The sequence below is a fragment of the Platichthys flesus genome, chromosome 12 (genome assembly GCF_949316205.1).
Source record: "Platichthys flesus chromosome 12, fPlaFle2.1, whole genome shotgun sequence".
Taxonomy (NCBI): Eukaryota; Metazoa; Chordata; class Actinopteri; order Pleuronectiformes; family Pleuronectidae; genus Platichthys; species Platichthys flesus.
This window is the reverse complement of record NC_084956.1, coordinates 11,028,965-11,047,465: the sequence shown is the minus strand read 5'-3', so window position 1 is coordinate 11,047,465 and position 18,501 is coordinate 11,028,965. Positions and strand designations below refer to the sequence as shown.

General features: G+C 41.5%; 1 protein-coding gene across 1 annotated transcript in view; it reads right to left on the bottom strand.

Moving 5' to 3' along the window:
- Window positions 1-4,155: 4,155 nt before the first annotated feature.
- hpse2 (heparanase 2) overlaps window positions 4,156-18,501 on the bottom strand; it is a 52,465-nt gene continuing 38,119 nt past the window's right edge. The window contains exons 7-12 of the mRNA XM_062401288.1: window positions 15,795-15,888; window positions 14,342-14,448; window positions 14,097-14,211; window positions 10,297-10,442; window positions 7,974-8,120; window positions 4,156-5,414 (exon numbers count right to left, since the gene is read on the bottom strand). Coding sequence (XP_062257272.1) covers window positions 5,252-5,414; window positions 7,974-8,120; window positions 10,297-10,442; window positions 14,097-14,211; window positions 14,342-14,448; window positions 15,795-15,888 — 772 coding nt within the window. The 3' untranslated portion in view covers window positions 4,156-5,251. The remainder of the gene's footprint in view (window positions 5,415-7,973; window positions 8,121-10,296; window positions 10,443-14,096; window positions 14,212-14,341; window positions 14,449-15,794; window positions 15,889-18,501) is intronic.

Genomic DNA, 18,501 nt, shown 5'->3' with positions numbered 1-18,501 from the left:
ATACACAGACTGAGGCTTGTGGGCCGGACGATCTTTAAATACCAAATAAAATTCTCATCAAAAAGGTTAAAAGTTATGAATCATATTTAATTTCATTCCCATAACGCATGAAATATCCTAGTGAGGTTTTCACTAGTGTGGTTCATCTAAATTGTAAGAATTGTTGTTTTGTTAACCCTAGAATGGGCCCTTTATATTTAAATACTTTATTTACATCAGGAGCGGGTTCTCTCTATGGAGGCTGCCATGTTTTTTTTTTTTTACAGTAGCCCAGATTGGACAAACTAAACATCTTTTGAGTTTTTATGACAACCTAAGGCTTCCACAAGTTCTCCTTTATGTTTGGAAGGGAAGTGTGAGGTGAGGGTTCTCAGCTGCAACGTGCCACTTCACCACTAAATACGACCCACTTAACTATATTTTAGCTAGTTTCATGAAAACACATGAAACTAGCTAGAATGTTAAAGAAAATGATAAAAAAAACATAACAGGGATTGATGTTATATTAGAAATTCTCAGTACACTTCCAACTCACTGTTGCGTCAGTTATTTGTTCCCATAGGCATACATACATACATACATAAATACATACATACATACATACATACATACATACAAACATTTAAGCATACATACATAATGTACAAACATGTCTTCTTTCTGTATAACATAAAGTAAACATGTGGAAAAAAGAAAAAAAAAGTGAAGACACACACACACAGAAAGAAAAATCACTACAAATTCCAGATGAACTCACACAACTATTACATATCTATAAATGGATTCAAAAGAAAGTTTTTCTGCAAGGTCTTAAAAATTCGACAATTTAATTATTTGTATTTAAGACCTTAATAAGTCTTTGATATGTTTAAATATAACGTAATGTGTGAGTTTTTTAAGCTAACTGTTTTGGTGGCGTGTTGTAAAGACTATGGGTGTACTGTCTGTCTGCAGTTTGTGAGATAACATGGGGTTTCTAGGTCTATTCTCCACTTGGCCACATCACCTTATCTTTAATAATGGAGAAGTGTAAATAATTCTGAGACTCCTTCATATCTGTTGCACCTAAATTTAATTCATTATGGTTTAAGGACTTTTTGAAAGCCACTGAAACTCTGAAAGAACTGTTTCTCTTTTTGGTCTTTCTCCAAATATCCAACTCAGTCTTTGTACAACATCCAGATTTGTAAGATCAATCTTCTTTTATCTTATTGAACAGAGCATTATGCAGCCCATAATAAAATGGATAGTTGAAACATGTTTCCCTGCATCATTAAGACATTGGACAGATCCTTTGTGAATGCTGGAGAGAAGGGAACACCTTGTACGAGACATACACATGCTGCATATGCAACATTCCCAAATACACACTCACCAAACACCAGGCTGTTTCTCAGGGACTGTTTCGATGGCTTCAACATATCTGTGTTGTATCATAATATTCTGCACTGGTTGTGTGCTCGACTTCTGAGCGGAGCATGGAACCCCATAGCAACATAAATATTTATGTTTTATTAACCTTTCATGGGTCAAAATGGTCCAAAATGCCAAGAGTTGTACGTCGTCCTGGGCCAGAGTCTAATCAAGTCCATCAGTTTTCAGGGATCCAGCGTTCGTGGAAGCCTTATTTAAGCTGACTCCTGTATATACAGAGTAAACATCACGGACTCCTCAGTGTTTGCTAAAACGGCATGGGGACCTTGCATGTCTCAAAATGAATCACTGAGTGTAAACAGTGCTGGGCAGGCCTGGGTAACAGTTACCTCCGCTAAGGAGGCACTGTCACGCAGACGTGGCCAGACACCAGACACGTCGCGTCCTCCTGCATCAGCAGACAATTCGATTTCTGTCAGAGGAAGTGACGCCGGTCGGTTGTTATCGCAGGGTTCAGGGTTTATACGAACCAGGTTTGTGTGATCCAAACCATTTTCCATAGATTGAGTTGATAAGATCCTGAGCCGAACGTCGGGAGGTTCACAGAGGCCTCGTTATTACCCAGGTCAGTGATTCTTAACCCTTTACTCTGCAGGTCGGACGTGCTCAATTCACTCAGGGAACAAACCAGCTACAGTTTTTTCGAACCTGTTATAATGTAGTTTACTTTTTGCTCTCGCATAGAACCGCAGTTTCTATCATCCGTATCAAACGTAGCTGATCGGAGAGTTTTTCAAACTCACCCTGACGACTGATTTCAAGCAACTTTCTTGAGAAAGTCCAGCTCGATTCAAGGTTCTGTACGTGAACATGTCTCCTCCAGGTTCGTACGCACTTTACAAATAAAGCATGTCGGCACATTCATCTAAAAGTGCTTAAACCGATTCAGAGGACCAGGTGTTAATGAGCCTGGTTTGATTCTTACATGTCAACAATGTCGACCCAGCTTAAAATGAACCACATGTGAACGGAGGAGTTCAGACATTTCTGTCGCTGACGTAAAAACAGAGAGCCAATTTTCCACGAGTGGAACTTAAAACAAAAATATAATTAAAGGTACATGCTTTGGATCACAGCTCTTGAAGGGTCGCCAGTGTTAATGACTCACAGTCGTGAAACTTCGGATGAAGCTCGAGCCCGCCTTGCTTTCGGGGGAACAATCTGCACCCTGCAGTTTTTGCGGTGCGGTTTTTCGCCGTGCAGTTCTCTCCGCGCGCCATTGCTTGCCTTGGGAGGAAGTGAAGGCTCTCGAGCAGCGAGCGTTTTATCATTATCGGGGCAGAGCACAAGATCTAAGTAGTCCTTCATCTTTCTCCCTGCATGATCCCAGCGAGCAGATGCATCAGCAGACACCGAGCCAGATCTGGCCCAGGTTTTAGTCTATCCGGACCAAAGCTGAGGTCTGGAGGTTTACCCCACCCCGGCTTCATGTTTCCCATCAGCAGCTTCCTCGTGCAGTGACAAGACAGCTCTCTTCCCACTACAAAGACTCGCTCTGGTCGCTTCCACAGTGTGTGCATGTGCGTGTAAGAGCGAGCGAACAATGCTAACGCCATCCCTCCACTACCTTTGTTTGAGAACGTTTCTAGAATGAGACGGATTTCATTTGTAGCTTCTTTCTGCACAAGGGAATTTCAGCTTTTCTACCAATCACCTCCTTCACGTCTCTTTCTTCTTCTTCTTGTCACCATGTGCCTCTGCAGATTCCTGTCTAATGTCCAGTCTGGCTGCATTACTCAACGTTAATTCACGTGATGGGCCTCAACTGCTCACACACAAGTAGAACTTGCAGCACAGTGAGTTTAATATAGTTTTTTAAGAATTATACAACCTTTCAGGTATTTGTAGGTGTTTATTATCAATGTAAACTCTTTACATATTAAAATAATGCTCTCCAACAGAAATATAAACATCTCTACATTAACTATAACACATTCAGAGAACAAATGTTATTTTTATTTAACATGTTCAGGCTCCTGCTTTGTCTTCCTCCATGTACATCTGCAAATATTATATCATGGTCCTGTTTTTACTCATTCTGTGGTTCAGAGAATAACACGCTCATTATAAAATGGTCAAAAAATTATGATATAAAATGCAAATAAATGCAGAGGTGAAATTTGGGTTATGGATCATTCTAATGGAATTACATAAAACGCCTGTGACTGTGACATTTGCAAATTACTCTAACCCTAACCCTTCAAACTATTTTTAAATGTTGCTTTATAGTTGGGGCATATTAACACAACCGAGTCCTAAAAATAAAGAATTAAAAGACAATGTATTTATTCATATAAATTATACTGTTTGTAAATAAACATATGAAGCTTAAATCCCTTATTTCCAATAGTCTTTTTGTATGTACAAAACATTTTCTAATAATATATAACAGAAAATCTGTACACAATTATGTAAAATATATAACGTATATTTTCAAAAACTAGCAGCATGAGAGGATTATAAACGGTGAGATCACACTGGAGAGATAGTGAGATACGTTCAACTAAACCTGAAAAACTGGATTTTCGTATCTGAAGCAACAACGTGGGCTACGTGGGGACAGATGCTGTAGACGGGTTCACGTTGTCCTTCGGCTGCGGATCTGATGCAAAGCAGCACCAGCGGCACATTACTCTGGATTTAAATTGAAACCTGCAGCAGAAAAGCAACAACGCACAAAAACAAGCAAAAAGAACAAAAAACACAGCCTTTGAAAGAAACAGATTTCCCTTTGAGCCACTGTGATGGAGCGAGGGAAAGAAATGTATACCTTCCGACTGGACAGACACATCAGTAGCTTTTATCAATTTAACACATGCATAGACCCACACACACACTTACACAGACACACACAACACTCGGTTAGTCCAGGACTGACCACCTACATACCTCGGCGTTTTGTCTTTGTGGAAAGCATCAACTCAAACTAAATGTGACGTATGTGTGTGTGTGTGTGTGTGTGTGTGCCTCAGAGACGCTGCCGGCACAAAGTTTTCTCTTTCTGTCAATGGAAGATTAGAAAAAGCTTGTAGCAGACACAGAGATAATTTGAGTTGTAATCAGTAGAGCGCATACCTCCGCCAAGGCCCAACAGTCCCCTTAAACACACACTCATAGAAAGGGGAAAAAAAGATCCTGGATCTGCTCCCTGTTCCAGATCCGCACCAAAATCGAATGGTTCCATCCCTTACCCACACCGGATCCTTTCCCCAAGCTTCGTGGAAATCCGTGGTGTTGTTTTTGTGTAGTCTTGCTCACATACAAATAAACATACAAACACACAAACCAACCAACCAACAAATGGTGAAGGGTTAAAAAACACAAGTTCCGTGGCGGAGGCAACAAAAAAACATTGCTTAAACAAGTCCAAGAATGTCAACCTTTTGTTTAACTTCAAAACATAAACTTCATACGCAGACATAGAACAACCATTGTCTATACATATATAAATCTTATAGCATATGAGGAACTGCCTGTGAAAAGAACTGATGAGTGTTCAGTGCGGCCCAGTGTGTGTGTGTGTGTCGTGGGCTAATCTGTCTTTGCTGGAGGAGGGAACGAGGAGGGAAGGGCTGAGTTTATTTTAATTTGGATGGTAAAGATATAACCGTTGAAATAAATGTTGAAGAGGCTGTTGTTAAAGCTGAGGATTCAGCTGTACTCAAGCCATGTGTCCACTCTACTGAAGAGTCCTAAAGTCCTGAGTCCTAATTCGGTTTTCCTGGACAAATGAGCCACACTGTTTTTGAAGCTGTTAGTCAAGCTGACAGAGGGTTGATGGTTTGAGTCCGTATCTCAGCAGCGAAGGGGGTCTGTGTTATCTGCGACAGGCGTACGCGTTAATGTTTTTGATTACGTAGAAGCCTATGGTCATGGGGGGCATGGCGATGGTCCGTCCAGCCCTCAGCGTCTTGGGCTTGAGCTCCGGGAACGTCTCGTTGTCCAACATGAGCAGCTTCTCCCCATTCAGCTGGACGTGTCTGCAAAGAGGAGGAGACGGGAAACACGGACTGCGTTAGCTCAGTCAGAGTAAAACATGTCTGATGGAAAGATTAGGCCGGGAGGTGGATGGAGATTTGGCTTCACTGTGTCAGGGTAATGGTTTTGTCAGTTGTCACTAGGGGGTGCTGCCGCTACAAAACTGCTAAATCACAACTGCATGGAGGCAAAACCTGAATTTGTGAGGGGGGAATCTGCATCAATGAGAGACAGCTAATGTATTTGTCAACACCCGTTTCTTGGAGCCAACTGCACGGAAATAGTCAATTTTAAGGCAAATTATTTATTTGCCGTGTTTGAACTACAAAGTCTTTACAAGCTGGATTTTTACTCCAATCTGCACCTGCATTTCACACACTCATAATTAAATAAAACATCCCTGATAGGTCATCAAGATCCATGAATTATTCTCTGAGAATCAATGAAAATGGTGAAAAAGGCCTTATCTTACAATGTTTAAGAAAGAAAAGAAATATCCTAGATCTCTGCCCCTGATCTGGATCCTCACCAAAATTGACTGGATTCTTTCCCGACCAATACTGCAATCTTACACCAACTCTCATTGAAATCTGTCAGGTAGTTTTAGTGTGATCATAATAACTATCAGGCGGACAGAAAACAAACAAACCCAAATGAAAACGTAACCTCTTTGGAGCAAGGTACAAATTGTTTAAATTATTATTTCACATATTCTAATTTATCATGTTTTTTTAAATTGATTGTTGCTATAATACTGTGTATTCAACAACTTGATTTCACAAAGTTATTGCTTTATTTTCCTTCAGGGTCGATTTCAGCACAAACTAAATGTAGAGTGATGTAGAGTGACTGTGAAATACTCATATTCAGCCTTGCTCGGTTAAATGGAAAACCTTCTCTTCTTTCTTTCTTACACGGGGAACAGAGTGAGATGCTGCAGGGCTTGTATTCTTTTGATTCATGAAAGTTTCACTAATATTCATTAATAATTTTACCATAGCAAAAACACAAAACATAAGAATTATGGCCGCAGAGTGGTTGCGTCCAGTTGCTGTAAGTTGTAGTGAACTGGGCACATAAATCCATCGTCAGCGAAATATAAAGACAATTATCACAAAAAGACAGAACTGTAATTAATACAGGGAAAAAAGTCAGTAGCAAAATATAACAAATCATTTTGCTTGATTTATTTTACCCATTTCAAAATCCATCGTTTACCTATATACATAAAACATGGTGTTTAAGTACCGTATTTTGGGGTTCATGATTACGTTATAAATTTAACCTATTAACTTAAACAGTATTTATGCACTAGTGTCTCCTTAAATTTCCAGCTTTTGAACTTGAAGCAGGGCTTGTTATTAGTAACCTTTTTTATTATATCATAAAGTTGAGGATTGAGGCCAAACGTCAGGATATTTTGACGTGAGCCTGAAATTCAGTAAAGCAACTCGAATAAAGCTCCTCTCAATACAAAAAGTTATGAATCAAACTGCATTACACAAGACTTGCTATCGACATTCAAAGACCTGCAAACTTGGCCAGCGATATAAAGAAAGAACCTACTACTCAAATTTATAGACATCTGGACTTGCTAAATTTTTCATAAAAGTGTCCCTGCGCTGCGTGTGGCAACAGGAAGCACTTAAGGCCTGAAAAAGGTCCGTCGTTAACTTACTCTCTTATTAATTGCCTCACGATCCTGTTGTAATTCCTAAAACATCCTCCATCATTACGCTGTTATTGAAGGATCATGGCTGAGCCTCTATTAAGGCCGTTTGTAGGTATCGTATAACACAAAGACGAACCGAGAGACACACACACACACACACACACACACACACACACACACACACAGTCCTGTTATTCCAGGATTTGAGGCTTAAAGAGAAGTCAGAATAACAGGACAGGGAGAACTCTGGCAGCCAAACGGTTAAAGCGCCCAGCGTTTCCCACAGTCTCTCTGTGGCAGGAGCTTTGATAACTTAGTTGGTGAGTTTTGGTATAGCAGTGCAATATGTTATTACTATGTGAATTAATAGCTACCCTTAACAGTTCTTCACCGATAAAGGAAAAATCAATGTAACACTTAAATGGTTCAATAACACTTTTAGGACTTAATGCGACTACAATGTAGATAAATACATCTTGATGGGGTGTTAACATGTTTTGTAGTGCGTATTCGCAACACGACTCGATGGGATTTATACAGCTCAAGACCCATTTCTAGAAATCCATTCACTGCAGCTATGGATGAATGTTTAGTGGTGCAAAATAAAATAGCTTAACACCCATGAAGCTGTTATGAAAACTCATTATCACCTTTCCCTCATCTCAACGGTTTTCAAATCGTAATTATTGTTTTGACTTATTTTCCTTTATTTTATAAAAGCAACAACAGAACTTGAAGACTCGTGCGTGTCTCCAGACCAGTGCATTTGTGTGAATGATGAATGGAACCAGTCGGAAGAAGAAGACCCCAGTGTTGTCGGCACAGACAACAATAACTAAATGCCAGCTTGTGTGTATTTGTATATTTGCGTTGAGAGAGTGTTACTCACTTGGCTCCGAGTCCGTCAGCGCCGTGGGGCTGCAGCAGGTACTGATGCACCGTCTTGTTCCGTAACGTTCCCGCTAACTTGATTTTCTTCCGCGACCGATGCAGGTTGATGATGTAGATGGTTATGGAGCCTCTCACGTAGTTATGGCTGATTGCACAAAGAAAAACATGATAATTTCCCTTCAGCTTCAGAAAGAATATTCCGGACGAAAGAGTAAAAAAAAAAGAAAAAAAGAACTGCTCCTCTCCACATCTGCTAATGGGGATTCATTATATATTATGTTGCCATGTTGAATAAAATTCTCTATAATTAAAGATGACTACAAAGAGGGGAAAGTCTTTGATATTTTTATTACATATAGTAATGGAATCAAACCGCTGCTCCTTGATCTAATCGAGATCAAAAGGGCCTGCAGAAAAATAATAAAGATAAAGCAAGCTCAAGATGGAAGATCCGTCACGTTGTCCTTTATCATCCTCTATATTTAGCATGACCGATGATAAACCATATTTCATTTTCAAAGCCTGTGTCATGCTCACAAAGTCTCTGTGATGCAACAGCGTGCCGCTCTCGTACAGTACCCGGTATTAAAAACGTGTCACTGGGGTATTCCGCGGGGATGGAGGGTGTGAACGACAACACCTCTTGAGTTACACAGACAACAGAGCGGGTGTCTCTCCTGAGAGCTAAGCACTGGGGACACCAGTTGATAGGGATACGGGCCAAAGGTAAATAACTAAGTCAGACAGATAAGACCACCATAATATAATCTAATAAGGGCCCAGATATGAGGACAAAGACAACACAGCTGTAGTGAATACCACATGTCACCCTTGGTGGTCATCGGCTTAACAGACTCGTAGACACTTCTCCTACCATCCTCAAAATCTCATTTCAGTAAAGCTTGGTTTTTCACGTTTGAGGTTAGTCTTTGTTCTTTCGGCCACAGTTCTAGTAATTTTATGCCATTAACGTTGCAAGACGGCTAATATTCAACGTATTTACCAAGAGAGATAAAAGTGGAGAACACGGGAACATGTCTGCTTGTGTGACTGAGAATCGTGGACCGTGGCTCCGGGGGTGACAGATCAGATGCTCAGATGGAAGGAGAAGTAATGACCTCTAAAAGCCTTTTCAAACGATGAGGTTCTCGCGGATCCAAAGCGGGAACATGAACACGTTGATGCCGTTTGATGTCGGAGCTTCTCTGGGAAAGTGAAAGAAGAAAACTGCAGTGCAAACCGCTAAAGGGGGTAAAAGGGCGGTGAAAGTCAAATATCTAATCTGCAAGGACTCTTCAAACCGCTGAGTGCCTGAGCACATATACCACCGCGCTGTCTAACACAGCACAGTCAAACCACCGAGACTACAATGGCTCGTCCACTTGAGGGCTGACTCAAACCACAAAGTGGCAGAGATTATGGCAACTGAAGTGCCTTTTGGATTTGAGAGGCACATCCCGAGTCCCTCACTGTCACATCGCATGAGCCCGGCGCTGAAAGTTGCATTAAACTGAGCCGACCACATGTCATCGACGTCTCTCGGCTTTCAACTTCACCAGGCGGCCGAGGGAGTGAGCGCTCGCTGAGAACAATTTCAACTATTTGCGTGCTAGTTATGCAACGCCATTTATGGGCCGTCTGTCTGTGTCGTGCTCCGCTACTTCTCTAAAAAGATGCTCCACCTGTAAACGAGACCCTGTCTAGGGTCAGGCCGTAAGTCTAGCCTGGTGCTGACAGCCACCGGCCTGGGTTAAATGATAACCTTGAACCGGCCACGGTGGCACTCTTCATCTCCTCCCGGCACAGACCGCCGTATTGTCCCTCCCCCTTCCCCTCGCAATACCCCCCCCTCCAGCCAATCCCGACTTGGGATAAAGGCCTCGCACACCTTTCAGCGGCTCTTTGACGGCAGCGAGACAGAACCCACACACCTGATAAGTGATACCCGTTCACTTTTATAGGCTCGGAGCTGGGAATGAGCGGGTGCCTGCGGTCTGCTTATTTATGAGAAGCCGAATGGGCCAGCTGGGGGTTTTGTTCCTCCTCACTAGACACCGGGCCACAGGTGTTTGAAGGAGGACTCGGGGGCACAGAGAGAGATCCCAAACCGCAGCCGCCTGTTTTTCCATCCAAATCTTCCAGGACATTCCCGGAGCATTACTACACATCACCGAGGAGCATGTGTGTCTGTGTCATCTGTCGGCCTCAAAAAGAAAAACATTTTCCCAAATCAGGGTGTAAGATGACAGTGTTCATGTTCGGCGTGTTAAGGTGCAGGTCACAAACCGCTCCGGGGGGGGGGTTGAGCCAGTTGCACGTACTTGTAGTAGCTGGTGCAGTGGGCGTAGATGCGCAGCTTGTCTCTTATGACTCGTCCCGGTTGCGGCTTCCTCTGCAGTCCAGCCACCCGCACCGCCAAGACTCTCGGACCTACCAGACGCTTGAAGACCAGAGAAAACCAGTAGTCCTGTGGGAAAAACACCAGGGAACACGCACACATGTTACTTTTATGACATGACGGGGTTGATTCCATCATCCTCAGCTCAGGACAGGATTCACCTGGTTGTTGTGTAAAGGTATAAAGCCAAAGCAGGCAGGTGTGGAAAGGAGGTTTTTTAAAGAGCAGAACTGACTGACGGCAGGAAAACACTTTATAATCGTTCCCACCTCCACTGTGGTTACGTGCATCAGGACTTTTATTGAAAGAGACCATTTATTACAACAGTCTCCTGATCTGGGATCCCCCTGAAAGGGAACATTGCATATTGTATATTCAGCCATGAAATGTCCCGGTGATTGTACAAACAGATTCAATTTCCCAAACTGTGAGAATTAATAATGTGCCAGCAAATCAGCCTGTCAGTAAAGGAGTGAAATAAAAAAGAAATGAAAAAGATACATTCCGAGAAAATGTCTGACACGTCAGCGCTTTGACACGTTGACACTTTGACATTGAGCTGGGGCTGAGCGTCACGTGCAACCTGCCACGTTGTATACGCCAGCCGCCGACCCGCTCAGGATTGACAGGTCTTAAATGTGACATTTTGACAAAATATTATGCTCGAGCATGAATTGCTGCCTTCTGTTATCATTGCTGAGGGGTTCCGCCGCACCGCGTCCCACTCTATAGACTACACAGACTCAACACCTCTTCCGAGAGACCCAGAACAACATGTGTTCCTCAGGAAGTTCCCATGCAATCCTGCATATGGCAACATTTAAGGGCTTCTTTTTTTCCATGCAGGCTTTAACTTAATTTGCTGCCAAGGCATCGAAGAAGCAGAGCACAGTATGGAACTGTATAGCGCGGGCCACAGGCACAGGGATGGATGGATGAATGTATGGTCTAGAGCTGGGATCTGTGATTATTACATAGTGTATAAAACAAAGTTACACGAGTCGGGGGTTTTAATTGTGTGAAACGGGCGGAGAGGTGCTAAATGCATGATTTGGGATGAAATCACAAAAACACAAGTAAAGGAAACCATCATAAATGTAAATATTTGAAACTAGGGCTGTTTTGAAATCCCCAAGCAGAAGATGAGTTAGTTGGGCATTATGCTGATTCTTTTGTTTCCTTTTTCTTTTTTTTTTTTTGGGGGGGGGGGGCGTTTAGCTGAGGCCCCAAATTGTCTAAATTGTTTTCCTGTCTAATTGCTTGTCTGTCTCCCTGTCTTTGTTGCCCGCAGCTCTTCTTATCTTGACAGACCGACAGGCAGACAGACAGACAGACAGACAGACAGACAGACAGACAGACAGGCAGACAGACAGACAGACAGACAGACAGACAGACAGACAGACAGACAGACAGACAGACAGACAGACAGACAGACAGACAGACAGACAGACAGACAGACAGACAGACAGACATCAATTGGAGGAACAGCCTTCACATCTACATCTAATCAGAATGCCGTGTCTGCCAAGAAACGGAGAAGGAAGACAAGTAAACCAGAAACATGTCAAGGACTCCACAAAGTTAAACAATACAACAGAGAGCAATCAAACCTCAGCTGCACGGTGAAAGGAAAGGAAGACGGTAACAGAGAGAACAACAATTTTAGTGTTCGGCTAAATAGGTCAAATGAAAGTCTGGTCGGCTGCTCGACAACTGGTTAATCTCTCCTAATCCAGGAAGTTCAGTGTTTTTTTGATTTGATTAGATTCTAATCTTATTAGCTTTCCGATTAAATACCAAGAGGCTGTTCAAAATTAAGAACATATCCAGAACTAGGGTGGCGTTCAGTTCTCTTAAAATCCCTCAAGCCGCAACTAATTCCACACACTCATAGAAATCAGTCCTATAAATATACCTGTTTTTAATTCTTTTCATTAAGCCGCATGAATTTTTCCCTGGGAGATTAGTGGATATTTCATCTCACAAGGCAATGTAGAGATCCGCCCAGAAATAAAATGGATGTTAGATCCTTCCAGAAAGTTTCGTGGAAATCTGTTCAATAGTTTCTGCGTAATCCTGCTAAACAAACAACAAACCAAGAAGAAAACAGACGAAAAACAAAACCTCCTTGGTGGAAGTAAAAAGCTGAAATATCTCCAACAGTATTCAGAGTCGTTAGGTTTGCAAGCTGGTATGTTGTGACACTCTAAACTGCAGCCTTTGCACTGTATCTGGAAATGGAGACTGTGACGTCCACACATATAAGGGGGGACATTTGAAGATATTTTTCAGATAAGAGCAATATGATTTCACCTGCCACACACTGTTTACTGACATCTCGTTTGCTCAACTTAAGGGATACAAGAAGCCTATGTGGAGTATAAAAAAAAAGAAACCATGGAGCGAGAGAATGGTTGGAGCAGGGTGGGTAAAGGTAAAGTTAAAGTTAAGTGGTTGAGTCATTCGTTGGACCTCAGGCTTGGATTATAGGGGAAGAGGCAAGGTTATACATTTCCCACACAGAGGACGGGTTGGCCCTGCATTGAGTTCTCTCAGCAGGTAGGCTGCTGCTGCCTTCAGACACCCAGCCATGGTACAGCATTGGGAGCCGAGCAGCACTCCGTCTTTCCCAGAAAAATAAAGGAGACGAAGAGGGAATAAATAAAACTAGACACATTGATCGTTTAATCTCTTGTGTTTTAAAAGAGGCAAGAAAATAAAAAAAAGTCCACACCCTCTAGAAAAGGACGAAAGAGGGTTTTAATAAAAGTTGATGATGTTGGGCTCTCATGAGCCCAATAACATTAGCAGTAAATAAGGATTGCCAATACTTATTCTAGCAGCTATTTCTGAGAAAGGGGAGAACAAAGAATCTTGAATCTTGAATAACAATAAATGTGTGATAAATACCTTGATTCCATCATTCCTTTCTCTTTTATTAAAGGAACATAATATATTAAGCCTCAGCTTAATATAAATCCTTTTTAGTATAAGTGTTTTTATGCACTTGGCTCATGCTGGTGATTAATCACTTCTTCACAATGCAAATAAAAGTTTTTCCCATGCAGCTAAATGAGATCAGTTGAAGGCTAAGACAGAAAAGCTCTTATTTTATAAGAAACAAATTACTGTGGAACATTTAATGTTCAATAAAGAAACATTACGACCTGAAACGTGTGTGTGTGTGTCCATGTCTGTGTTGTTTAATTTCACACCCATCATGCTCAACTAAATAAAAAGAACGGCGCATTTTAAAATGTGTTTTGGACAGAGCTGGTTTCTCTGGGGGAACCTGGGACTGTGCAGTTCTACTTCACACAGCGTTGCAGGCTATTTTACTAACATGTCTGTGCGTCGGCCTCTCAGGTTACAGATCTCTCACCGGCCGACGGTCCCGCACAGAGAAGCACACATGATGTGAGGGAGGATGAGGGGAGCAGTGACACTGTCCCGAGCCACTGACAAAGGGCTAAGGTTACATGGCATTTCGCCCCCGCGTCTATCCACTCATCGCCACTAAACGGCTTTCATCTCAGCTAATAGCTCCCACGGGAAAGAGCGAGAGGTGCCATCCAGGCACTGGGTCTGATCCGGACAGAGGTCCGGGGCACCAGCGGGACCGCTCGGATCAGATCCTTGTTATTACGGTGGAGACGTATTAATCAAGGCCTCGACAGTGGAAAGCATTCCTGATTCATGCTGAGCTGACAGTGAGAGACTTACAGGTAAAGGGTTAAAGTTCTGATCCACAAGGTGTGTGTATCCGTAGTCAAAGAACGAGTGACGCAGCACAACATCGATCCCCTGCACGGAGGCCATGCCCAACGTGTTCACCCACCTGGAACATGAACAGAGAAAAACTATGAGCAATGTTACAGAGGATTTTGAGTGGATAAATAAATAGTCATCTTGCTCGTTAATGATTACAAAAGACAAAACAATGGTCGGTGGATGGCCCCGGTACTTACAGAAAGCCAGCAGCGTATGTGTCAGAGAGATTACTGATGCCTCCGGTCCACGCCGGCCCCAGTCCACCCAGCCACACCTTCTTACCGGGAGTGTGTGCGTTCACAACCTGCAGTGAGTGATGGGAACACATGAGAATCAACTAAATCCATGCTGCTAAGAAATCCAAGCTCCATTTGGATCTCACTTCGGTGTTTTGCAATCGAGGCATCGTTTTCATGAAGATTTTCACATTTTCAATAATCCATGTAAATCGTCACAGTGACCTAGAATCATCATTTTGTTGTGCTGGATTTATTTCTGAGAGTGACCTTTACATATAAAAATATATAAGGTGCATATATACGAAAAACCTGAAATACAGCTGACTTTGGTTTGGCACAGATGAACCCCACTCCTGTTACATTTCATTGTATGTTTGAAGTTCAGCTCAAACACTTCAGCTCTGTTCATCTCTCACAAATTTAAAACAACAGCCCCATGTTTACACAACCCTTTTATTAAGATGTTTCGCTCTTCAGTCAGTGTGTGTGTGGCTCTATCATCACAAGAACTTAGCTGAGGTCTGGATGTTTAATAACTGAGCTCAAATCAAATCAACCTCAAGATTAAAACAGTTATTTCTTCAGATCATCCCTCAGGTCTGTCTGAAAGACTAAATAGTCTTCGGGCAACTGAAATATAAACCAAATATTAACCTACTGTTAAATCTACAGTAGAGATTTGACTCCAGACAACTTCAGAATCAAATGTGTTGATGTGGATACTACATCTATCTATCTATCTATCTATCTATCTATCTATCTATCTATCTATCTATCTATCTATCTATCTATCTATCTATATATCTATCTATCTATCTATCCATCTATCAATCTATCTGTCCGTATCCACAAAGAGGACAAATGAAGGATTCAATTACACTACCAATATCAAAGACAACAAATAGAAAGACAAGGGAAATAGCATGTAAATCACTTCAAAGTAACTTTAAAAGAGACATAAAAGGGACAGATAAAAACAGTCTGAAAAATAAATTTGGTAAAACTGAGATTAAAAAACAGTTTGTCAACTATTTGGTTCATGGCCCAGACAGCCCAGGCCCTGTCACCATTGGTCATCAGCCTCAACTCAGGAATAGCTGACAGGCTCTTATCAGCTGATCTCAGACTACAGGCTGGTGAGGATGGATTTTGAAACTCAGCCAAGATGCTCGGTGCCAAATCAAGCAGGGCCTTAAAAGTCAAGAGCAATATTTGAAAATCCGTTGTAAAACCCACAGGCGGCCAGAGAAGAGAAGCTCAAATAGAGATAAAATCATACTTCTGCTATTGAAGTCTGGGGGCTGACAATGTACAGGATCGTGTTTAGGCTTAGGCAAACAGTGTATATACAGTCTACAGATAAACTGAGATTATTTGTTGTGGAAGTTACTTTGAGGCAAGCGTGTTATACCTTGGTCACTTTAGTTATCTGCTCCGTCAGAGTGTCCAACAGACGAGTCTTTAGAAAGTCCTCCGCTTTGCTCACTCTGCCGTCCATGTAATAACTGTGGAGTAAATGTAGGTTGAAGGCTGTGAGAGAAACAAACTGTAAAATGAGAGCAACTCACATATGAATTTCATTAGAGCACATGTCGAAAAAAAGAATGTATAGATTTCATTTTGGCTTTCTTTCCATCCTCCCTTCCTGGTTTTACTTTTGAAAATGAATGCAATAAGATATGAAAACGATGTATTTTATTTTTTATACTATACATATGAGCATTTACTATCTATTCGCCAACTAAATGTTTTAAGTTGGCTTCCTTTTATTAAGAAACGTTATTCAAAAATGTTCATTTTCATAGGGACAATCCCAGTATCATCTACCTTAATCAATTAGGTACATAATATAATAACATTTCCAGGTTGGTAAATTGAACGTGAAACATTGACAAGAAGGTGAAACATCTTTAGAAAAACACACCTGGATTCTCCACCACTGTCTGTTAGAAGAGCTCTTTACAGACTGCTGGTGGAAAATACAGAAATTACAGAAAATGGATTTCATCATCTTTTCACAAAAACAGCTCTGATGGACAAGCTTCCATATTCAATTACAAAAGTGGAGCAAAAACCCAATTCTGTGTCAAAGCGTGGGATTGCACAAGAGAGAAACTGGAAGCTCTGACATTATTTCTGACAGAACAATGCAGACATTCATCTGCTTGGTTCCTGTGTTTGAGCGATAAAGACCAGAACACAGATGATAATAGGAGACAATGTTAAGTGACCACGGTGAGAGAAGAATTTATCGATAGTCCGAGCCAAAATCTCGAGGAACGTCCCCCTATGGACGGAGAGAACGCCTCTCCAGGATCCTCAGGAGGAGGAGAAAACAAGAGAGTAACCACCACACACTACAGTTCACAATCCAGGTGCCATTATATACGTTGCAAACAGCAACCAATATGGCGAGAAGGACAACCAATCAACAACATTCATCACCCAACACTGTTGATATTGTTTATAGCTAATTATAAAGTAGATTTCCTGGTTTAGTTAGTTAGACAGTGCTAGTGTTCATAAATCAGAACTTGCAGGCTTCTTCTTCTTTTCATCCTCTCATTCAAAGATTGTACACTTTTAAAGGAGACCTATTGCACTTCAGGTTATACATTTTAATTTGTGTTGTTACTTTTATGCTCTAATGTTCAGAAAACACATCACTTTCCTCAAACTGTGTGAATTCCTCTTTTCACATGGTTTTAACTCCTGTCTGTTTTTTTAAAGCTCCCTTTACTGCTGACTTCAGGCTTTTTAACTTTGCAAAACTTTAACATATGAAAACATATGTAACACATTACAGGAAAAAGGCAAAATGTCTAATTTATATCTTCCCTGGCTGTAAGACTTTGATGTTCTGATCTGTCACACCTGCCTCCCTTAATATGTATCAATTACCTATTGGCAGAATGTGAAATGAACTGTATGTATATCATATTTTTCCACTCAAAGCACTTCACCTAATCATACACACATTAGTACACTGTTCTATACACAATGCTTTTTCTATCACGGTAAGTTGAGGTTCAGCTTTTTGCCCGACCCCCTTCGCCACATCTGTGCCACATGGCAGCAAGATTCAAATGCTAACTTTCTGGGTGTGAATACTAAATGTATGAATTTAACAATCACAACCTGAATAGAAAGACACATTGGATGATGTTTTGCTTTGCCCTGTCTGGAAAGAATGGCAACATTTACTAATTCAATAGCCCCCTACCTGTGGTTTAAATTAATTTATACAATTTTACTAATTAGCTGCTGCACATAAGCAACAGAGGAAGTTCCATAAGCTGCACAGTGACTCACGATGAGGCATTGTTTCTCACATAACCCACCAAATATTTAGAGGAAGTGAAATGAAAAGAGGTAATCTCTTAATCCTTCCATCTATTTGCATTCATCAGCAAAACATTTAAAATACCATGACATAATAAAAAGCAGCAACGGAAACAGATGTCACACCAGTTAATAAGGGATTCGACATATCTGACTCATTGCTGAGCTGATTTCTCTTCCGATTCCTTTCGAGCAACGAATGTTATTAATAACAAACCAGAGCGGCTCGGTTCAGTTTTTCTTAAAGCTGCAAATGTTTTGAGCAAATTTGACTTTTTCTTTTTTCTTTCTTTCCTGGAAACCGAGAACGTCCCAAGAAAGCTCTGATCGGCAATTTACAACTGAGGAAATCAGGTTAGCCGTTGTACTCGGCAGCACATTTTGTCAAAAGTTCAACAAAGCACATGGAGGGACATCGCCAAGGAAGAATTACAGTAAGTTGCGAGTAATATATTAAGTCGAGTAGATTTCAAAACACACGTCAAACCTCGGTGGAGCCCGTTGACAGATGTGTGAACTGAACTGCTGAAAATGAAGCTGAACTTTCGTTTCACGTGGGGTTCAACCAGTGTCGCAATCTGAGTGTAAGTTTTAGTCGCAGTGTTGGAAAACTCCCAAGTTCCAGGCTTCAGGCTGTAAACAGAGCAGGGATTAAGTCACAGCCTTACACAAATTATTTGGTTTTCATGTCTTTTCCAGAGATCACACCATAATTCTTCAGTCCAGATCCCAGCAAAAGACATTCCAGTTCATATATGGGAACAGAAGAGACAAAT